This window comes from Abramis brama (assembly GCF_963993115.1).
Source record: "Abramis brama genome assembly, chromosome: 16".
Taxonomy (NCBI): Eukaryota; Metazoa; Chordata; class Actinopteri; order Cypriniformes; family Leuciscidae; genus Abramis; species Abramis brama.
In genome coordinates, this window is record NC_139978.1 from 7,724,582 (window position 1) to 7,749,328 (window position 24,747).

The 24,747-nt window shown below is 37.8% G+C and overlaps 1 protein-coding gene across 5 annotated transcripts in view; it reads left to right on the forward strand.

Annotated features, from left to right (window-relative positions):
- The window catches only part of agtpbp1 (ATP/GTP binding carboxypeptidase 1), a 42,435-nt gene extending 17,819 nt beyond the window's left edge, over window positions 1-24,616 (forward strand). For 3 of the 5 annotated variants that reach the window (XM_084138782.1, XM_084138781.1, XM_084138783.1), the window contains 14 exons: window positions 832-948; window positions 1,751-2,244; window positions 3,240-3,323; window positions 7,507-7,593; window positions 7,705-7,853; window positions 8,171-8,258; window positions 8,360-8,504; window positions 9,502-9,652; window positions 11,194-11,374; window positions 11,699-11,828; window positions 11,923-12,054; window positions 13,838-14,014; window positions 19,775-19,944; window positions 23,203-24,616. In XM_084138782.1, the coding sequence (XP_083994908.1) occupies window positions 832-948; window positions 1,751-2,244; window positions 3,240-3,323; window positions 7,507-7,593; window positions 7,705-7,853; window positions 8,171-8,258; window positions 8,360-8,504; window positions 9,502-9,652; window positions 11,194-11,374; window positions 11,699-11,828; window positions 11,923-12,054; window positions 13,838-14,014; window positions 19,775-19,944; window positions 23,203-23,377 (2,280 nt within the window). In that variant the 3' untranslated portion in view covers window positions 23,378-24,616. The remainder of the gene's footprint in view (window positions 1-831; window positions 949-1,750; window positions 2,245-3,239; window positions 3,324-7,506; window positions 7,594-7,704; window positions 7,854-8,170; window positions 8,259-8,359; window positions 8,505-9,501; window positions 9,653-11,193; window positions 11,375-11,698; window positions 11,829-11,922; window positions 12,055-13,837; window positions 14,015-19,774; window positions 19,945-23,202) is intronic. The other 2 variants (XM_084138785.1, XM_084138784.1) reach the window with 1 other exon arrangement.
- Window positions 24,617-24,747: the final 131 nt, after the last annotated feature.

Here is a 24,747-nt window from a genome sequence, read left to right on the forward strand (position 1 = left end):
ACTGAGATTCTAGTGATCAAACGATATGGGTCTTTTAATAGCTGATACCAATATGTAGAGAACAGGGTGACTGATGGCAGTTATAATGTGATTCCATCTAATATTTATATGGGTCAAATGTTACGTTTCCCCTGTTATATTTTGCAATTTTTTCACCCTAATTCTGATTATTGTTATAATGAAATAATATATATATATATATATATATATATTTTTTTTTTTTAGATTTTCTTTTTATTATTATTCTAATTTTTAGGTGAACATGATCCAAGCATTTTTTGTGTGGTTCACAGATACATTACAAATAGTTTAAAAATATCGAATGAGATTAGTGTTGTTTTAGTATTATTTATATACTGTTGTAGTATTTATTAATATTCTGAATTAGCTTTTATTATTATGTTTTTAAATTTTTGTTAATTAATTTTAATTTCTTTTGAGATTCACCCTTATCAAATCACTTTGTGAATTATTTATTTATTTATAAATTACAATTATTAAATAATTTATAAATAATAAATGAATAATAATAAATGACTTTTTGGTATCATTTAAAGTAATTAAAGCAATTTTATTTTACATTTTAGTAACTTTGTTATGAGCTTTTTTTTTTTTTTTTTTTTTAGTTTAAGTTTTAGGTATTTTTTTACTTGAATTTACAGTATTTATTTGAGAGAGTTGCCCAGGCAACATTTCTAATTTTCATTTAAGTTTAAGGTTTTCATCTAATATTTACATATTATCATGTCTAAAGGGAGGTTCAGAATATTTGTAAAAGAGTGATCAAAGTTCTGGAATACTGATGTTGATCAGGTTTGTTATGCACTACAGAATGATGACATAGAGACAGATATCAACAAACTGCGGCCCAGACAGACCAACATGCGTCCGTTTGATGAGCTCAGAGTCTACGAGCATTTCTGTCGGGAATTCACAGAGAATTTTGAGGTGAGGACATTTCTGATTAACTGGTGAAAGGTCAATAAAAATATAAATTAAAAATGAATCTGGTTACAAAATAGCAGACACAAAAATACTTGCCCTAAATGGTTTTAAGAACTTAAGTTAATTTTGCTCATCTAAGGGAGCTTTGCTTTTTATTTATCCATAGCACAATTATTATTTTTTGTTGCATTAACTTCTTAAAATGAAACTCAATTCTGTCAGATTCATCTTTAGAAGGCAATAAACATGAGAAGTGTTCAATAAACAAATAATAATAAAGAATTTCAGTCATCATTCAAGATAGTACAAGCTAGAACAGGGAGAGACATTCCTGCTCTAACTGATAAAAATATATATAAAATTGAATGCAGTTAGAGCGGGAATCAAGGCTTCGTCAGGACAGCATTCTTGCAATGCATGGTGAAGAGCAATTACAAAACAATTTAAGATGTAGAGGCGCTTTTTTGGTTTTTAACTGCGATAATGTGCTCACTCACAGAATCAGACACTGCTGTTTATTATATTGCACATTTCTTGTTATGAATTATGATGCCACTTGGTTTGTTGGTCCGTTGTGTTGGATTAATTTCTCACCTCGACCAAACCGCTTTTGTTTCATTTTCATTCGTTTTCAATGGGGCCGAGACCACGCCGTTCAGGCGATCTCAGAGCGATTGTTTTGATGCGAAACAGAGCGCGATTGTCGTGTTCATTTATGCCTAAACAAACCAAACTAAGGGAGAAAACGCACCAGATTCCGAAACAAACACTCCAAACGAGATCACTGTTTCTGTTTTGTTCTCAGGAAAATGACTTTGAAAGCCCTAGATCTTTAATTCCTTTATCAAGCGTCAACCCAGAGCTTCATCATGGTCCCATTATTATTCCCACCACGCCGACATCCTTGGGGCCTCATAACAGATGTTCTCCGCAGGGAGACGTTCTGCTGCCCAACTCGGATAGATCACCTCTGGAGCTGGACAGCATCTCTATATCAAAAAACCCAGACGGCAAATCGGACTGCGATCTGGTCTATAGTTTGGGTCGTCTGGTTCTAGACGGTGGCGTGAATGGAGGCTCTGTGGATGGGTCTCAGGAGGAGGGCGGGGAACAAGCGGATCTCGAAGTTCCAGATACAGCGGCACTGCTGCCACTGCATGACCCTGACCTCTACTTGGAGATGGTGAAGAGTACACGCTCAGTGCCTGCCTACACAGAGGTGGCATACCCAGATTACTTTGGGCATGTGGCACTCAACCTCCGTGAGCCCATTCTAGAGAGGGTTTATGGTGTGCAGAGGTACTGAACAAATGTTTTACTTTTTTTGCTGTGAAATATAGTACTTGAAAGGGTAGACAAAACCTCAAATTTCTGTGTAATTCTGTTAAGATATTCCAAACCTGTTGGAGTGGAGCACAAAAAGAGATGTTTTGCTGAACGTTCACGCTGGTCTTTTCCATAAAGCAAAATCCAGGGACTGTCATGCATGCTCCAAAAACACAATAAAAGCATGATTAAAGTGTCTTGTGAACTATATTCCAAATCTTCTGAAGACATACGAAAGTTTTATGTGACGATCAAACCGAAAATTTAAGTTATTAACTTAAGGGATATTTCACTGCTGGAAAGATGAATGTGTATTTAAATTGGGTCATTTATGTAGTAGAAATGTGAAATTATTTTAGAAGTTGGTGCCTTCTAGACTGAGAAAAGCCAGAAAATGTATTTTTGGCTCATGTGGATGAAAGACAACAACTCCCAGAATGCACTTGCTTCGCTGCCCTACGAGGCCACTCCCAAGCCACACCTACCGGTTACAGAGGGCAGTATTGGAAGAAATGATACAACTAGGCTACTAGTTGACCCGAAACTGAAAAGATGCCGTTTTATCGTGAAATCACACCCTCTATGGGCGGGTTGAACACATGCGGAACGAGCTCCTACCACTGGCTGTAGTCTCTCGCCTCTGGCCAAAAAAGCCTCAGATGACGCAAAATGACGATTTTTGCGCCATCTCAGGGTTTTTTCCAGACATCTCTCGTCTCAGGGAGACTTGAGGGAGGGAAGCACGGTCATTCGAAAATACTACCGGGTTTCTACTGATAGAAAGCTTAATGCTAATCGGTGAAGTATCCCTTTAACTCGCTGAATGTTTTGTGTGGAAAAGAACGTTATTCAGAACGTCTCATTTTGTGCTCCACGGTAGAAACAAAAAGTTACAAGTGTAAGTAAATGATGACAGAATTTACACTTTTGAATGAACCATTCAGTTAAGACATAATTTTTTTCAACAGAATGAAGATCTTCCAGGATATTGAGAGGCTCATTCACCCCAGTGACATCATCGATAAAGTTGTATATGACTTGGACAATCAGAGGTCAGTGTGCAATTTTTAGTGTCTGAAACAGAAGTAAACTGTCTTGCTATTGTAAGGGAAATGGGTCAATTTAGCTCAAAGGGAATTATTAATTAATTTATAGGGAATTTTGAAAGAATCACTTATTTTATGGCCGAACAAATGACTCGTTCAGCGTTCACTTGAACGGGCCGTAACTATCAGCTCTGCAGCGGATATTAATATCCAAACTATAGTGAAAACACAATTTATTAGCACGGTAACATAGATCAGCAGTTTTGCTGTGGAATCGTTGACTTAATAAACTGTACAGCAAAACTTAACTTTGAACCGAGACTCTCAACGGAAAAGAAAAGAAACTAAGTAAGAGAAAGAAAAGTGAGACGAGAGTATTAGATGGCTTGAAAGAAATTGTTTAACCCATGTTCTTCTGATCTTCATCTGCAGTCTTTTGCCTACTCGTCTACATGTCTGGTCTGAATCGTCGTCTGTATGTCTACTCTAAATCTTTGTTCTTGTCCTAAGATTTTAAACTCAAAAGTTTGTCCAGCCTCCTGGATGAGTTCTGACCAATTAGACACTGTCTTTAGTTCGGAGGAGGACGTTTCTCCTCCTCGCATCATAAATTACCTTTATCTGTGGTCTCTTTACTTTCCAGCTCTAGCAGAGACGACAGTTGACATGATTCCTATTATAAGAATATGACTTTCAGTCAACCATCCAATAGTTTTAACAATTGGATGACTTATATGTGATCTAAGCATATATATATGTTATAGACATGATATAGAATTATTCAGTTGAACGATGTTTGATTATAAGTCCATTTAGCATGTGGAATGATCTGATGCCTTTTAATCATGTAAAAGTCTCAGTCTCTGTAGTTTTAAGAGATTTCAACCCTGGGGTGGTTCAGAGGTCCTTAAGAAGAAGAAAGGTTGCTTTACATATCTGTCTTGGGATCATCAAACAACCTCTAACGTTATCTTACCGTTATCCGTCTTTTAAAAACTGACACGTTCTTCCTTTAGCTAGGCTCATCTTTACAAGCTTGCATGGCCATAAAGTACTTGGGGGGGTTCTCTAGTTAGCTCAGACTGGCTGGAGCCCACTTCATTTATGGTCCTAGATTGCTGATTTGGGGTCTGGAGTGTGGAGTTGAGGTTTCTGTGTGGAATTATGTTTGACTCACCCTTAAATCCTACACTATGACGAGCTAAACAAATTCAAGAATTTTTTTCTTAAATTAATACATTACACATTTTCTTTTTGTTACTAAATATTAGTTTAAAAAAAAAACAATGAAAGGTGTTTTTGACTAAAATAAAGGTAGGATAAAATGTTTTTAAGGTAAAAACTTTAGATTTTTATAGTCATGTAAAACAAATTTATATTAAAAAAATGGCCAAGCACCCTAATAATAATAATCTAAAAATTTCTTATTATTATTCCCTTTTCTTCTGCTCTTGAGTCAACGGCAGCCCATAAAACTGCTTGTGGGAAAATGATGAAATTTGGAGCACAGATAGAGCACATTCTTGTCATTAACCACAGCTATTTTTGAGTCTCTAACTCAATAGTGCCACCAACTGTCCATACTTTCACTTACGTTTATGTTAATAACTTATGAACCGTAAGGATAGACATCTCTTTTCCTCTGATTCCTTGGCTCAAGACGATTCGATTTTCTGAAAAACTTTTTCAAACTTGTCTTAGACCATTCAAATGATTTCCACCAAAAATGCCTCACATCATCTTCAGACCATGCTGGAAAAAAGATATTAAAAGCATTTTGATGAACCCAACTGTTCTCAAATATTGCATAAATGAAGAGCATGCCAAATTGGATGTGAGGCTATATATGCGCAATGCTTTTGTTTTTTTGAGTGGTGCAAGTATGACGTCACTTTGTAGGCCAATCGGCAGTTAGCATCACGCTGGTTCCCTCGACAAAAGGCTTTTTCCCATAGGCTTTTGGATTATCGCTAAAAACAAGCTCTGTGATCAGCAAAAGTTTATGATACTTGCAAGTTTTGACCATCAATTGAGCGTCAGCGTCAGGTCTGGCAGGCCAGGTAGTCAAGACGCTGCTAATGCTATTTGCTAACAACACTGACCCGTCAGCTGATCTGCTTCAGCTGAGCTGCATTAGCTCGTTAACTCCCCTCGCTGCTCAATGGCCAAAGCTCAAACAAGGCGCCCTATTTAAAGCACATCAGTTTGCTCATACATGCTTGCTGCTCGCTTCTGCTGATCTGTACACTGGTAAAAAGCTGTTTAATTCCTTCATCTAGCTCGTTTCTCAGAAGGTGGCTTAGTCATCTCTTCATAGCGCTTACACTGTAGACCGTCAAAACAGTTCAAAGACAGATAATTATAGGTAACAGCATGTTTTAGCTATTGCGGTCTTGAATAGTTATTTCAGTAATTAATTAATAATTTTTACCATAATATAAATCGCTAGATTAGGGTGGCTCAGACGACACCGGTCGAGACACATTTCTGTTTTGGGGGGAATAGCTCATCTAGTCAAAATAACGTGAGCGCCCTTATGCTGCTGCTGCATCCCCTCATGCTGATAATGCTGTCCCTATATGCGGCTGCTATCTCCTCATACTGCTGCTGTCCCCTGATTCTGCTAACTCATGGGTGGTCAGGACTCATCTGATTATAACATATTGCAAATTATCTGTATATATTTGTAGATTACTAAGCCTATAAATTGTTAAAATAAAATCATCCTCTGTATCTCAGAGGATTGCCAGGTGTGGTTTTGTTTGGGGGGATATTTTAGCTCTCACAGTCCTAAACTGTGTGAGCGTTCCCTAATGCTGCTGCTGCTGTCCTCTGACTCTCTGCTATTTCATGATGCTCATGAAAGGTCAGAGGACTCCCTGAACAGAGCCATACCGCCAAATTTCAATTCAGGAAAATCAACTTGTTTGCAATCTATTCAATAAAAATTCTTTATTTTTATTGTCTGTGTTCTTGACTTAATGGACCTGACAGAAAGATAATTATCACAGATGAACACAACTTTTATTAATTTAGAAGCCTAAACGTAGTCGCCAGAAGTAAAAAGCTAAAGGTAGGCTATAAACGAACTACAGTACACCACGGTCCCACAACTTCAATGTCACCATCACTAAGCTTCTGACAACTCTTTCAGTTTTTATCTAAAAACATTTTCCCAGAACGTTTCAGTTAGACTACTTTATAAGAGCACAATTTTAAGCATAATGATGCTGTAAAAGCGGACTGAGTTAACCTGTTCGACGTGATGACGTTTTATGTCCTCGACAGCCTCTGTAGTCCCTTTTAGCCACTTGTTAGCAACCGCCTTTTTCAAGATACGTAACCGCTTCAACGAGTGGGGTAATACTGATGTATTTTATGTCGTAGAATAAAACGTGAAAGTGTTTTGAGCTTGTTCACCACAGACCTTATTTCAGCCATTCAACCAAAACCCTATTCAAAAAACCATTGATTTCGGGACGATGGAATCGGAAGTGCTAAAATGCTAACTCGCTTCTGCGATTTGGCCTACAAAGTGATCTCATACCTGTACCACTCTATTGAGATTAATCTTGGTACATGTCATCAAAAGCATGACCTGAAGCTACATGCAGCATTTCAGCACAGCGCCACCTACTGGTCGGGATATATTCAAAAATTATTATTTTTTTGTTTAACTTCTGAACGGATTGCCTAAAAATCATAAAAGTGGTCTTGTTCGATTCGGTACTGCATACAGTGTCAAATGGAATCCAATATTCCCACATCAGCCATTTTAAACTTTAAATTAAAATGCTGTTATTTACAAATGCATTAGCGTATCGTTATAAAACTAAGTATGGGTCATTGGCTCCATGCCCTAATGATACTCATAAAGTTTCAAGAAAGTGCCGACTTCTGGTCAAAACTTCCTAATAGCTTTTGATTATTTTGCCTATTTTAATGAAAGTGGTCTTGATACGTTTCCCTGAAAATAATTGCACACCTTCGAACGTTTGTACATCAATCAGATTCAAGCATTCAACAGCCCCATAGTATAACACAGATTTATTTTATCATCTGGTATCAGGTTCATGGAATATCACAGATATGACCACATTTATTGTTTTATACACACCCAGACTGTCTTTGTTTTTTTGAGTTATTCAAAATATGTTGAATCATCAATGTAAATGTATTTGTTTTTCAGTTGTCCAGTTATTGACAATGGGGAGTCTCTTAAGTTCAACTCTAAATTTGAGTCTGGAAACCTACGGAAAGCAATGCAAGTCAGAAAGTATGTGCAGAATAAGCTTTTTTGTTGTTGTTTTATAAATGTGCTTTTCATAAAATGAAGAAGCCGTTTCTTATTTTTTCTGTTCTGTGTATTGCCTTTTTCTATCGGCAGGTTTGAGTATGACTTGATCTTGAACTCTGACATAAATAGTAATCACTATCACCAGTGGTTCTATTTCGAGGTGGGCAATATGCGTCCTGGAGTTCGTTATCGATTCAATATAATCAACTGTGAGAAGTCTAACAGCCAATTCAATTATGGTGGGTCATTTCAAGCATTAGTCCAGAAACATACTCTACTCTAGTACACAAACACAAATGTGAATGGCGATGGTTTCATTCAAATGTCTGTGCCATTAAACTGGATTATTAAGTAACCAAGTACTAAAGTACTAAGTGTTATGAATTGTGCTAGAGCTAGAACGTCATTGTGTTATGCAGAGTATGTTTGGATGTTGTATAGTATTCAGCTACTTAAATGCACTTAGTCAACCCATCTCTAGCCATCTTTAAAGTCAGAGTGTGATTGTCAGGTTTTTGTCTGATTTTGCCTGCTGGTTTTTCCTATGATGTGACAGGTATGCAGGTGCTCATGTACTCTGTACAGGATGCCATCAACGGCAGGCCCCAATGGGTCAGAACAGGATCAGACATCTGCTACTACAAGTCAGTACCATCCTTTTATGTTGTATATAATTGTATTAAAGCCTGTAAAAGTACTTTGATTTGTGGGTTTTCATGCATTGACCTCTATTCTTATCATCTAGGAATCATTTCTCACGAAGCTCCATTGCAGCCGGAGGGCAAAAGGGCAAATCATACTTCACCATGACCTTCACTGTGACCTTTCAGCATAAAGATGATGTTTGCTACTTTGCCTATCATTATCCATACACCTACTCGATGCTGAAGGTACTATACCCCTGTACCCTCCTTTAATTGATGCAACAGTTGATGTACAGTAATGCCTGAATGTGTCTTATCAAGAAGCACATTAGTTTAAATAGTATTTCTCAACTCACATACTTCTATATGTACTAAAATGATGTACTTTGCTGGTTACAGTTGTACTTTTGACTATGTAGTATGACAGTGTGGGTGCATAAAGTTGGGTCTTATATAACAGAATACATATTATATACTGTGAAGTGCTGTAACAAAATGTACCTTAACATTCAGCATTACTGTTGGCGCTGTGGACTAGTGGTTTAGTGTGCATGTCCCACTTTTAGTGTGCATGTGTGCGTGTTACAACTTTTTTAATGTAAGCATGCATACTTCAGAAATAAAGGTGACAAATTGACCAGAAAATGGATACTGTCAGGGGACATGTGAGGCCAGATTTACTAACAGCTTGTGCCAGCGCAAACCCTCTTTTGGCATTCGAAAACTACTGTCAGGATTTACTAAAGACACGCAGTGAAAAATTAGCGCTGAAAGGCATGGACAGGGTTATTTTTGCGGCTGACCTTATTTCTTATGCATTTGTAGGTGTTTCCCTTTCATGCGCAAAATTTATGGTAGGGGAGTATTTAAATGAATCATGCAAGGTGATTTACTAAGGTTTGCGCTCATCAATTTACCGGTGTTTGCACTTTGCACCATTATTTACCGTCCCAAAAAAGCACGTCTTAAACCAGACGCCAACTGGTAGATTGAGTTGGTCATTGTGGAAATGATCCGGCTGCGTCCGTGTTCTTTAATTTGTGTGTGGTCAGTAGATCATGCGCAGAACTGTACACTACCATTTGCGCTGTTTTGGAATTGCTCACTCTCACACTAATTTCCCTGGTTTAGTAAATCTGCCCCCATGTCATGATATTTTCAATATACCTTGATTTTTACCATCATCCTAATCTTGCATGATATATAGTAGGATTCAGTTTGATTTTGTTCCTCATTTGTGTAGATGCATCTGCAGAAGTTGAGTGCTTTGAGTACTCCTCAGATCTACTACAGACAGGAGGATCTGTGTGAAACGCTGGGAGGAAACAGCTGTCCCCTGCTCACCATCACAGCCATGCCAGAATCCTCCAGCAATGAACATATCAGCCAGTTCAGTATGTAACACACACAGGAACATCACTGATAAACATACAGACACAGCAATCAGTTTAGTGCAGGGGTGCCAAACTCAGTTCCTGGAAGTCCACAGCCCTGCAGAGTTTAGCTTCAACCCTAATTTGATGCACCTGATCCAGCAAATCAAGTCCTTCAGGCTTATTTTAAAACTACAGGTATATTGTGTTGGAGTAAGGATGGAACTGAACCCCTGGTTTAGTGGGTAAGAAACAGCGTGTACTCTTAAATGCACTCACTCTCACGAATCACATAAACTCACTCTCACGCTCATAAAAACACTCACATGCATTCTTACACACTCTTGCATACACGCTCTTTAGCTCTCACTTTCATGAAAAAAGAGTTTCTCACTTCTCACTCTCACTCACACATGCAACCTCATGCATGCACACATGTACTCTCTAATGAACAATCCCACATGCATCCTCATGCATGCTCATCTACTCACTCCCATGACCTGTCTCACGTGTCCTCATGCACCCTCACATACGCTCTAATGAACACTCTCACATGCGTGCACGCTCACATACACTCTAATGAACTCTCTCATATGATTCCTCATGCACACTCACATGCACTATCTCTTATGAACACACTCACATGCGTACTTATGCACGCTCACATCCATTCACTCTCATGAACACTCACATGCATTCTCATGCAACCTCACATGCACTCTCTCTAATGAACATGATCACATGCACACGCTCATATGCATTCACTCTTATATGCAACCTCACATGCACTCACTCTAATTTCACATGCATCCTCATGCACACACATGCATTGACTCATGAACACACTCACATGTGTCCTCATGCATGCTCAACATGCACTCTCTCTGATGAACACTCACATGGATGCTCACATATACTCTCGTGAACGCTGTCACGTGTTCTTATGCATGCTCACATGCACTCTCTCTAATGAACGCTCACATGGATCCTTATGCACACTCGCACTCACTCTCATAAACATTTACATGCTTCCTTATGCACACTCACATGCACTCACTCTCATGAACGCTCTCACATGCACATGCTCAAATACACTTTCTAATATACGTACACTCTGGTATGCACTCCCGCTTATGTCATACAACACACGAGTGTCACGAACACTGTCATGCACTTTTGCATGCCTGCTGACATACATGCATGCACAGTCACATGCTCACACTTAAACACGCTACCAAGCGCTCTCACATTCACCTTTTTTGGCTCTCTTACATACATGCCGTCATGCTCTCTCATCACATGGATCCTAGTTCGATTGTCATTTCCACCTCTCATGCACGCTCTTTCATTAACACTCTCACATGCACTTTCTTATGCATGCATTCTTGAAAGCACTCGTCACATGCTCTTACATGCACCTTAGCAGCACTCCCTGTGCATGAACTCACTCAGGCTCTCTTTCACACATTCTCTCATGCACACAGTGCATAATGTGATTGTCGTTTCAGTCTCGGTGAATGAGTGTGACTCGATCAGCAATGCTGTAATGTGTGTGTTTGTAGGAAGCCGCCCAGTGGTGTTTCTGTCTGCGCGGGTTCATCCTGGAGAGACTAACTCTAGCTGGGTGATGAAGGGCACTCTGGAGTTTCTCATGAGCTGCAGTCCTCAAGCCCAAAGTCTACGAGAGAGCTACATCTTCAAAATCATCCCCATGCTCAACCCTGATGGGGTCATCAACGGAAAGTATGTCAGCAAACAACAAAATCACCTCCGCGTGCCACACTGGTTCTGCAAATGACCAGAAGCTGTTGATAATGTTCCTTCATCATTAGTACAGCACAAACCAAGGATTTTTATAATTATATTATTTAAAAAAATGTAATACATGTATGATATGGACAGGAAAATATACTGCATTTTAAAAATGATGCAGATATTATGATACTGTTTGTTAACACTCTTAATGAAAGTTATCACACAGTATTACGAATATTAGAAACTGCAATACTTCTTCATGAACTTTATCTGTAATCGCATGTTTCAATCTTCTTTATGGTCACGTTGCAGTCATCGTTGTTCTCTGAGTGGGGAGGATCTGAACAGACAGTGGCAGAACCCCAACACCGAGCTTCATCCCACCATCTACCACTCCAAGAGTCTCCTGCAGTACCTCAGAGCTACAGGAAGAACTCCACTGGTGAGAGAGCATCATGCTGTAGAGGAGAGAACTCGGTTTAAACGGTTGAATGACACCAGCAGTGTGTGTTTGTCTGTTAACTGTGTGCGTTCAGGTGTTCTGCGACTATCACGGCCATTCACGGAAGAAGAACGTTTTCATGTACGGCTGTAGTATTAAGGAGACGGTGTGGCAGACCAATGTCAACACCAGCACTGTTGACCTACAAGAGGACCTTGGATACAGGGTAACACATCTGCACACTTTATATACTAATCTTTTATTGCCATCTTTTTGGCAAGTTTGATGTATTATTTAGATATAATCTGACATTTACAACACACAGCTCCCTCTCAGTCCATTCAGACCATTTCTGAAAAAAAAGGCAAAATTGGGTTATTCACATGTAATGCCCACATTTACACATTAAAGGAATTTGTGACCCGAAAATTGGAAATGCTTGTGCACAACACAAAAGAAGATATTTGATAAATGTTTCAGATGTTTTTGTATGTATTAAATTCATGCTACACCTTCGTGTCATCTTTGGAGCTTAAAAGTTTTGGGTTCCATTAACATTCATAATATGGACTAGCCTAGCAAGCCAGACCTACATCAAGATGTTAGGCCTGGCAACTCACCATAGACACGGCTCAATCCGAGGGGCGGGATAAACGGTTGTCTTTCAAATTCCCTCGGCACGCAATAGGACAGCGCTTCAACCAACCAGAGCGTTTTCCCAACAGCGGAGCTAACGTTAGTTGATAGATTCAACTTTTGCCATATCTGGCCGGCAAAACTATGAACACATCTTCCTTTTTTTAAGAATGACTTAAGTGCCGTTCTTTGCTCTTTTCTCAAAGAAAAACTTAACTCCAAGTCCTCCAGAGTTGCGGCCAAAGCCGATTCGAAACACTGTTCTCCAGCAGCCGCCATTCTTTGTTTTCAAGTAGCAGCCAGGGAACCGTCGCAACTCTGTCGTCATTATGTTAAGCTCGCCTACTCTATACACGACGTGATTGGCCTGACCCAATTTAGGTTTTTGCAGCTCGAAAGTCAATGGAGAGTTGCTAGACTACCCTGGCTGCAAAATACATTTTGCTGCCGCTAGGGTGCGTCTAGATTTCTAGGCTAAATATGGACAAAAACAACTGAACAATCTTCTTTTTACAGAAGAAAGAAAGATACGATTTTGAAATGACATGAGGGCGAGTAAATGACAGAATTGTCATTTTTTGGGGGGAGGATTATTCTTTTAAAGAGGACCTATTATGCCCTTTTACAAAGTCTTGATATTGTATTGGGGCTCTAGAACAGGTTTTCATGCATGAATGTTTAAAAAACACTTTTCCCCCATATTTGACATTGTTGCAGCTCCTCTCTTCCCAGTATATCCGTAACGCTCTGTTTCATTCCTGTCTCTATGAAGCCCCTTCTTCCAAAAAGCACAATGTGCTCCAATTGTATGGCTGGACCAGTGTGTTATGATTGGTAAACCGCTTTGACTGCAGTATGGAAAAGTAACACCCCTTGCCATAACGCGTTAGTTTCGGGGTGGAAAAAACTGTGTCTATTGGACGTGGACATGGTGACACACTACTAAAGCCAATCAACCAGGCCTCTCCCACTTTATTTTCTGTTTGTCTTGGACGGGAATGATTTATATGCGGAATATTGTGAGCTGTTCGTTCCCGGAAGAAAACTCAAGACTACAATGGAGGCGTATCAGGGAGTTCAGAAACAGTGACACTGATAATAGAGCAGTTGATGTGCCTCCAGGAACAGGGTTGGGAAACACTGATATAGAGAATAGATCCTTTTGGAGTGACTTTGTGCTCTGGAAATTTGCAGACCCTTTTCATGCTCAAACAGCAACATGACACACTAAAGAATGTTGAACATGTAAAAAGGCATAATAGTTCCTCTTTAAAGGCAGCATAAAACGTAATCTTAAAAAATTTACTCTTTATCAGTGTTGATTTTGTCATGTAAATAAGTTGAATGTAAATGCCACTTGTCCTGTGTTTTAGACTCTGCCTAAGCTGCTGTCTCAGATGGCTCCAGCGTTCAGCCTGTCCAGCTGCAGTTTTGTAGTTGAGCGCTCTAAAGAAGCCACGGCGCGTGTGGTGGTCTGGAGAGAGATCGGGGTGCAGCGCAGTTACACCATGGAGAGCACCCTGTGTGGCTGTGACCAGGGCAAATACAAGGTGAGGGCTTAGTTTTACACACAAACTTTACCTTAACATAACCTTTTATTTTTTAAAACTTCTAAATATTTCTGAGATTGCTAGTAGAAAATGAGTTCTTCTGAAAATTATTAGGAATATCAGATAAAAACAACACCAGATAAAGAACAAAAGTACATGTAGGAAATAAATGACCAATAATGGATTTACGCATTGATGCATTGCAAAATATGTAACCAACTTCAAAAGGCTGTGATTTGTGTACTTGAGTAAAGTATGTTTCTGGCCTTGTTCTTATTGTTGTTGCTGTTATCTTGTAATCGCCATGGAAATTCATTTATCACAGGGTGTGGGAATACTAAACAAAGAGACAAGAAACGTTCAAAATATAAAACACAGTAACCCTGTGTGAATGCTGAGGAAATAAAATAAAAAAACATGACAAGAAAAATTTAAATGACTAACACATGATCAGTTTTAACTGTGGTTCAAATAAATATAAATGTTGGTCAGTCTGACATCAAGGTTCTTGGCTTTCTGTGTTGGTGAGATTAAACTATCTATTGATATGACAAGGTCTTGGCAGGGCGGTTCTCTGCTGGAATGAACAACAGCTCCGTTTGTGATAAAATTCAGCCTTCGGAGATGCCATGCTTTAACCCGTGGTAGCAATTCTCACTGGATTCATTTGGCACTGTAATTCAGACTGGCTGGGCTTCATAACCCAAGGTTAATATTGTTTAGTTTTTTCACAAATAAATAGCTGTGTATTTACTGATATGAATGATATGAGTAATCTTTTCACCAGTTATTTTGTCCTAGAAGAGTGCTGTAAGCCTTTTTGCAATCCCGCAACTCAAAACATCTTTGAAGTGGAAGTGGAAATGATTATACTCATAGCCTGTCCAAAATCAACTTGGTGTCCCTAATACCAGAGAAATGACGAGAAACAAGTTTGACCGTATCTACTCATTCTTTTGACGTTTCTACATTTTAGAATAACAGTTCAAGTCAACAAATCTATTACATTTTGCAAAGGGGTGGAAAAGTTATTTTCATGGGAAGTTAAGCTGAGGCATTTTGGAAATATAAAAAACCCACAAAAGTAATAAATAAAAAAATCCTCTGATTCCAGAGCGACCAGGGCCTGATTTATAAAAGTTGCTGTGTGCATGTGATTGAGGAATTCGCAGGGTAGCATTTCAACTGAATTTGCATTCTGGTTGTTTAAACCAAGATTATGCAGCAAGATGTTTCTTTTTTTATTATTATTTTTTAGCTACATTTAAAGGAATAGTTCACTTAAAAATGAAAATTCTGTCATCATTTACTCACCCTCAAGTTGTTTCAAACCTGTATGAAGTTCTTTCTTCTGGTGGACACAAAGGAAAAGATATTTTGAAGAATGTTGGTAACCAAACAGTTGATGGACCCCATTGCCTTCCATAGTAGGAAAGAAAATACTGTGGAAGTCAATGTCTCATCAACTGTCTGGTTACCAACATTCTTCAAAAAATATTTTCTTTTGTGCAGAAGAAATAACTTCATACAGGTTTGAAACAATATAAGGGTGAGTAAATGGTGACAGAATTTTCATTTTGAAGTGAACTATTCCTTTAAGTTTCCTGTTATAGGCTAACTTGCAATTTAGCAAATTTCCAGTTTATTCCCGTTAATTCCATGGAATATTGCAACCCTAGAAATAACACAACTGCAATTATGTAGTTTGTCTAGATTCAGATCTGTTTACTCTGGTCTCTTAATCACTTCATAAGCTTTTTCATCCAAATTGAAAGGGCAATGCTATTTTGGTCCGTGTACTTTTATGTCCATTAATTTTTCTATTTTTAAACCAGAAATGAAATATGGAAGATGTGGTTCTTCTTTAATAGTTAACACTGGCAAATAGTATATTGTATTTTATTGAAATTTAGAGAAATAATATATATATATATATACTTTATATACACTCTTAAAACTAAAGGTTCCAAAATGGTGTTTCTGCAGCAATGTCATATGAACCATTTTTGATTTCCCAAAGACCCTTTCAGTGAAAGTTCTTAAAAGAACCATTTTTTTCTTTGTGTGAATAACTTTTTAGTAATCTAAAGAACCTTTTTTCTACTATAAAGAAACTTTTGTGCAATGAAAATGTTCCATAGATGTTAAAGGTTCTTCATATTTTTAAGAGTGTAAATTAAGAGTTCAGATGCAAAAGCCTCTAAGTGCCATCTGAAAATTTCTTCTAGAATGATCATTTTTATCAAGATTGTATATTTAAGTTCAGTAATTTCACTTAAATGACAATTAATAGGTCATTTTCATTGCCATTTAAGTGAAATAACTGAACTTAAATATATGAGCTTGATAAAAATGATCATTTTAGAAAAGAAAATTTAAGTTGGCACTTAGAGGCTTTTGCATCTGAACTCTTCAAATGTTAAATTTAGGGTGTTTTGGTATCTAGCATGTTTTTTGTTTAATTATTCCACCTCGTCACTGGGCGCTTTTGGTGTCAGTATAGTGAGCACATTTCTCTTGGATGTGCGGCAGTATCGGATGCCTTGGGAGCAGAAACGGATTGACTTTTAAGGGAGAAAGAGGGGATTAACATGTTGAACAACTGATTAACATGTTGAAACGTGTTGTGAAGTTACCTCTCTGGTTCATGAGACATGGCTATGATTCAAAAGTGCAGGAGAAACATTTCTAATTTAGCCAAAGAGAACTAGTCAAAATGAAATTTTATATATTAATTTGTGTCTTTTTTAATAATTAATAAAGGTGTGCAAAGTCATAAACACAATTCTTAAAAGATCTCAATATTTTATTCTGTGAGAAGCATGTACAGTTCTAAATTCTGTTCTGGGATTCAACATTACAACCGTTCTTTTTTACTTTTCTCAACCATGTTAAAAAAGGAAAAAGGGTGTAAAACTACACGGAGCAGTTTTAAAGTAAGCATGGCCTGTTCAATTACGCCTTTTAAATATTATTAGTAGAAGCACTAGCATTTTGTAATGCCACATCTTAATCAAAACATTGGTGTCCAAGAAACAAAATTTGTTACAGATTTGCTCAGATTTAAAGCTACAAATACACTGTCACATGAGATCTAAACAGATGGTTTCAATTGTCAAAGGCGATGACCTCTACTTGTTTTTATAACTGTCTTGATGATAAAATGTCAGTAAATATAAAATGACAGGTTGTCATGATGAATGTGAACAGTAGATGGCGCTATAGACCATCTGTGAAAGATGCAGCAGTCTCAGGTCTCTGATAGTGACTCACAGTCTTCTGTCTGTAGGACACATAATGGCGTCTCTGTGAGTTCAAGTAACATGGCTGAAGAAGCTTCTTTCTGTATATTCTCTAATGTAAACTATGATTTTGGGCTGTCCGAGATGAAAGATGACCAATCATGCCGATTTCTGTGGTCGTGGCTCCAAAACGGTCCTACATCATACAGTGAGAGAGGTTCAAAGACGGCCATTGTCACAGTCTTGTGACCAAAGATGGCCTGCAATAATATTCTGACAGTGTGTTTGCTGCTACAACCTACTTCTACTGACTATAGCCAATAAAAATGCAACATGAAATGGCGTATTGGTCAACGCATTGGTGACATTTGCATAATTTACATGCCAAGTTGCCCTCTTTTTCCCTAGCCATGACAGCGTCCATATTCTCCTTTTGAAGAAACAACATAAAAAAAAAAAAATGTAAGGTTACACTTTATTTTAAGGTGTCATTGTTACAGTGTTATTATATATTTAAGTACTGAGTAATATTAATTAACTACATGTACTTACTATAGGGTTAGGATTAGGATTTGGTTGAGGGTTAGTTGCATGTAATTATGCCTAATTTACTGTTATTACTATGGTAAGTACATGTAACATATGTAACAAGGACATATGTAAAATAAAGTGTTACCCAATTTAGTACTTTTTCAAAAAAATGCATGTAAATATTGTGAATTTCTGCCCAAAGCAATACAGTAAGTGCTGTTTTCTTCACAGACAAAACCCAGAAAACAAAGCTGATGTGTAGTTTACTTGCTTCTAAGTGACTCAAACAAACCCCTTTTAAAGATTTGATGCCATTAATCACAACTTCCAATCCAATGATTAGTTCTTCCCTTGAACCGCTCAGTGTATCATCCCAGTGCATTGTAAACATGATACTTTGCTTCCAGGAAGACTGATAAAAACCACCTGTGTGCACGATTAATGCACGGACTGTTTTAGTTCCACAGACACATCCGATTATTCCAAGAATACAAAAATGTTTTTTTATTTTTTTTAGGACTTTTTTAAAAATATTGTTTATAAACTGTTTATTTAATATTGAATCTTAATTGTTTCTGCCATGAAAAAAAAAAACGTAATTGCGACTTATTTTTATCAGTTTATATCAGTTCTGAGAAATAAAAGTCTGAAAAAAAGTCTGAATTGTGAGATAAACTGTATGCAATTGCAAAAAAAAGGCAGAATTGTGAAATAAAAAGTTGCAATTACCTTTTTTATTTCTTTATTACATTGCAAAACAAAAACAGAATTCTGTGGGAAAAAAGGTAAAAATTGCAAGATATAAAATCACAATTGTGAGGGGAAAAAAAACGTCTGAATTGTGGGATAAATAGTCACAATTACCGTTATTTTTTCCGTGGCGGAAACAAGCTTCTATAATAGCTTTGATCATTTATAATAATCAAATAATTTTGTTTTAGAGATTTTTACCTTGCCTGACTTTCCGGGTGAAAAAAATAAATTTGTTGGTTTCTGTGTTCAATACAAGTTAAGCTCAGTCACCAGCAAATTCTTGCAAAATGTTGATTTCCACAAAAATGTATTTCAAGATTTGTCCTGCCTTTTCTTTATATAAAAAAAAAGAAATAAAAAAAAGCTGTGGGTTACAGTGAGGCACTTACAATAGAAGTGAATAGGGCCAATTCATAAATATTTAAATACTCTGTGTATTGGCACAAGACATAAACAATATGCTTGTTGACTTGATTTTACTGTGACAAAATCACTTGTATACCTTTTATGAGTGAAGATATTTACAATTCTACAAATTCTTTATTGCCATGGCAACATAGCTCCTAAATCCTACAACGTCAATAAAATTGATATTGCAAATTTACAGCTCAAATAATGCACAAGATTTAACAGAATAATTAATCTAAGTGATTTTATAATATCATAAGATTCACATTTCTGCATATAAGCCTTCCAGAATTTGGCCCCCAATTCCATGGTAAGTGCCTGACTAATCTCGATTTGTTTGTTTTTTTTGTTTTGTTTTTTGTTGTTGTTTTTTTTTATTAAAGAAAAGGAGGGACAAGTTAAAATAATTGTTTGTGTAAATGAACATTATGCCACAAATGCTAGATGCTGAGCTTAGCTTAAGTTACACTGAAGGGTGGTCCCGACTCCTGAGTTTTATCAGCCTGCCATCAGATTTACTCTGAACCCCTCCACCTCCCCCAGCTCCACCTGCCTAGATATTCTACGGGATTTATGTATGTCTATTTATGCAATTAATAAAATTAATTTCCTCCCCTAATTTTATATACATAATGCTTTATTTATATAATTCATCGTGTCTCACACACAGACAATACACACTCCCGTTTTAGTAAAATCTAAAGAACCCAATGCTGTCTGTATCAGTATCAGACTGTTAATGAATGTGAACCAGATGTCATTTTGCAAACTAATCCTGTACAAATAGTGCTTGTAACATGGGATCTGTGTGTGTGTGTGTTTGCAGGGTCTCCAGATCGGGACAAATGAATTGGAGGAAATGGGCGCTCAGTTTTGTTTGGCTCTGCTCAGGCTAAGACGCTTCACGTCCCCATTGGAGCTCCACAACCACAACTCCCATCTACTGGACATGGAGAACGACTTGATAGACACACGCAGCATCCCCAACATCACCAGGTAAACACACACACCAGCACAATGACCATATCCAGCTCAGGGACGTCCTGTTATTGTGCTCCCGCATGAACCGGCACAAATCGTAGAAGACGCAACAGCTGCCATATCAAGTTTCAATACAACATTAAGCAGCTCGAAGCCCACAATGTTCAGAACAATAATAGCCCTGATGTCCATGATGTCAGAAGCTTCTAGATTCTAGAAGCTTCTTGGGAACATACTTCGGCCCCTCCCAACTTGTGTATTTCTGTAATGGATAATAACATACATACACACACACACACGATCTTGCAGCCCTCTTCTAATGGCCGGCACCACTTGAGGAGATGTCAGTCAAATGGGGCTCAGCGCACTTGAGTGAAGAGAGAAGCACTCTGCTCATTATAGTCATCTAATCACCTGATCAAAACGCCCGCTAATCCACTTTGAGTCTGCCCCCCCTCCCCTCAGCCCGTCTCACTTGGATCCAGTTTCTTCCCCCTCACACCATTAAAACCATTAAAAACCCACTAAAACCAGCCAAACCACCAGACCACACATTAAACCATTTAACTACTTAACAAGAGGGCCATAAAACCATCATCACTCTTAGTAAGGTTATTGTGTTAGGAGAGAGAGAGATGCTGAGAAATGCCTCCTCTGCCGCCACATGAGGTTTTCGACCGCTACCCTACAGGAGTCGTTTGTTGGTTTTGTTGTATTGACCCGTCATTTATTAAAGCTCAAACTTAGGGTTAGAGATTTGAACAACCCCCTAACCTAAAGTATTAAACTGTGGCTCGTAACTCATCCCGCCTTGTTTTGCTACAAACATGAATGATGCCTCAAATTGTGTGGCTTGTTGAGGAGAGGTGGGAAATCCCATAGACTTACATTGAAGAGCTATATATAGAGAGCCAAATATCATAAAGACTTGGGGATGGGATCTGGTTTCTTGGTCCACAATGCACCAACGATCATGGAAAATCTGGAAATATAATTTTTAATTTCTGAACATTTTAGTTCAACCCATTAAATCTGAAAGTCTGCACTTTAATTTTATCTTGATTTATTTTAATTCTATTCTAGCTGTATACAGAGCCAAAATTATGAAAATTGTGTCAGTGTCTAAATATATATATATATTTACCTTACTAAATATATATTTGGGGTGTAATGGTACAAGGAAGTCACGGATCGGTACGTACCTTGGTTTTGGGATCACGGTTTGATATGAGTTTGGTACAACAAATCCCCAATGCTATGCTTCTTTTCACTTATTTTGAACAGACAGTATTGCAAATTACAGTTTGTTCCACCTAGCAGCATTTAGTCCCACCTGAGGTAGAGTATAGCCTCCTTTAGTGTATTAAGCACTAAACCGTAAACAGAATCCACTCTTGCACAGGTCTTTTTTTTTGTGTAGGGCTGATAAATAATTAAAAAGGTATTTGGTCACAATCAGCTACAAAATTAAAAAGCATCTCTTGTGTTATAAAAGTACAAAATAAATAGAATAATGAAAGGTAAAAGTTTTTTAGAGATAATTTTTTTGCATTCCTAGAGTCTTTCTGCCTAGTTCCGGTGATTGGCACATCTGGATGATGTCGTTCAATTAACGTGTTGTGCGTAGCCTATAATGTCATTTTCTTTGCTTGTGAGAGTTCATGAACATGCAGTGACAATGGGAGATGCACAAAGTTCAATGTTACACTTTTTCAAGAAATCACGGAAAGATGAGCGAGAAGGAGAAAAAGTGCCATGCATCTGAGTCTACTTCACCTTTCCACGAGCAGACAGCGAGGAGACTCCTGAGGCTTCCCATTTTCCAAATGATTTTGTCTCATAACAATGGAAACAACTTTAAAATACTCAATTTATGTTCATACAGATAAGAGTAAAGGCCATTGCACATGAGTCCGAAATTTTCACATGTTAAAATTTAGGGGTTTAATTTTTAAAATTTACGACCTCATGTTGTGTCAATAACATTTACACACTGCCTCCGAAACTTTCGTTCGTCTTTAAAAAAATCAAATTGGGTTAAATTTTCTGCGTTTTTTGCATTTTGAGAGGTGTTTTGACAATTCAGAGCCACCGTACAAGCGAAATTGGTGGTCTTCTTGTTTAATATGTGGCTCCAGTATCGCTAGCAGAGCATCAAACTGAGCCACTAACATCCTGAAGTAAACTTTGAATCGCTCGGGATAATAATAAGGAACTCTCCTTTCTCTCTCTACGCAATGTCAGGATTGGATGATGGACCCAATATTTCCTCTTTCTTTTTCTCTTTTTAAGAAGAGAGAGGACAACAAAACCATCCTCAATGCTTGAAGACTCCATTTTGTATTATTTTGCGCATTTTTTGCAACGGATTGATTAATACGCATCGGACTCAGTGTGTGACAAATTTTTAGGATGACGAATACGAAAAAACGCTTATTAAAATTTCGGACTCAGTGTGCAAGGACCTTAAGACCATGTGAAACTGTTAAGGGTCTGTTTTTGTGTGTACACTCACAATAGAAACAAAACATTTTGTAAAATAAAGAAAACAAACAGGATGCCGCTCTCTGCCGTCCTGGTTTCCTTTCCTTGAAGTTTGTGGAGCACGTCACAAAAATAAATGGAAACTCAGTCTATAAGCTACTAGCAAGCTCTTGCGTGCATCTGAACTCTTGTTTTGGGTTGGTTCATAGATCGTCTCTTCTTCTGCTCTTCTGTTGTGGCGGTTAGCAAACAGCGTTGCATTACCGCGCGCGCCCCCTTCTGGATCGCCTGTATTCTTCATCTGACTGCATGCACCGAAACAAGACGTCCGTACGATCCGTACGAATACATGTACCGTTACACCCCTAGTATATTTAAATATAATATTTATATCGTATTTGTTTTTCTAGTTTTGCTCAACATCATTACCTTAATTTTCTAGAACTACTACTTTGTGAATAATTCATTTTAAAAGTCCTTGTCCAGTAATCATGAACACCTACAAAAGTCATGGCAGATCATTAGTCAAAAGGTGCGAGAACCCAGGGACTAGAAAGAAACCCAGAACACCATAGTAACAGCAACACCCTAATGTCGAGGCATTGAGTTTTACCGCCCAAACAGCAATTACTGAAGAGATCCAAATCTCACGAATTAAGGCGGTGTTAATAGAAATGAGGTAAGCTGTATGTGACTTATGGGAATGAACTGTTCTGTTGTATGTGTCTGTCAGAAGATCTCAGCTGACATAATAAATGACAGCCATGTGTCTGTGTGTGTTTTCTGCAGTAACACCACATATGTGTTGGATGAGGATGAGCCAGCGTTCCTGGAGGAAGTGGACTACAGTGCGGAAAGCAACGACGAGAACGACCCCGATCCTGAAGGCTATCTCCAGGATAACCATGCTCTCCCGGACCCCAGTTCTGACTCCGAGTTCAGCCACCAAGACTCTCTTAACTGAAATCGTACCAGGCTCACTTTAGTGTTAGGCTTTAGCTGAACTCACCGGTCGTTTGCCTGTGTTGTCACCTGTGTTCGCCTGATCGCCTACTTCTTCATAGAACTTGTTCACAAAACTTACCTAAATAAGTATAACCAAACCACTTTTCTGACAGCAAACATAACATTATAATGCAAAAGGTCCTTTTGAGACCATGACGAATATAGTTGCTTTTCAAGCTATAGCACTCTAAGTAATGTTACATAGAAATCATCCTCTTGTCGTTCCAAACCGGTTTGACTTTCATTCTTCTGTGGAACACAAAAGGAGATGTTGTGAAGAATGTTGACACTGCTCTTTTCCATACATAAATGGCATACTGTAACCAGGTGCTGTCAAGGTTTTAAAAAAACACTATAAAAGCAGATTTGTGTGCTCTAGTCCAGATCTTCTGAGATGTAACTTGTTACATAGTATGTTCCACAGAAAAGAAACAAGTCATACAGATTTGCAATGATATGAAGTTGAGTAAATGACAGAAACCTTAAATAAAACATAATCTAAAAAAGTGTAAATGTAATAGGTCCCTATAATAAGACATTGAATTAAATTAGTTATGCTAAACAAAATGTACATGTTATGTGCTAAACAGAAAACAGAAAAGGTCATGACCATGTTTCCTAAAACACCATCTTTACATCTCTTTAAGAGCTATAATCCTGATACTGAATGATGAACCTCAATGTCACCTAACTTCACCCTGAGGACAGAATCAACACCTCACAGTACAATGCAATCTAATGAATGTAACATCACTCTTATTCTCTCGAGAACGCTCACCTCTGTGCTTCCTGCGGCGTCCTGATAGGACCATGACGTCGCAGTGCTAGATCAGTATTGTATTCGTGGGAGTGCGTGTTCACAGTACATTTTGTGGCTGTATTTGCTTTTTAAGTGAGAGAGCTTCTGTATTTTAATTTAGATGTTAATATTTCTTTGTTGCATTTGTATAATTAGTGCATGATTTTTTTGAAAATCTTTGCCTTTTTAATTTATTTTATTAGTTTTGTTCATTGGGAGAAAAGAAGGGTAAAACTTGATTTCGACAGTGTGTTAGTGTGCTTGTTTGTATTTGTGTTTGTTTGACGTCAGCAGTTGGCCAAAGTATGTATGTATGGGGTAGAGGAAATAGTTTGGTTGTTTGAATGTTTGTCAATCTTTGATTGAAGTTATGGGTAATAAACAACTAAGTTAAGCTGATCCGTCGCATTTTCATTTTGCACTTAACTTGTATTTAAATGACTACATGTTTGCCTCCCCAAAAAAAGCATTTAAAATAAAGTTTGGGGTCAGAAAGATTTTCGTTTTAATTAATACTTATATTCAGCAAG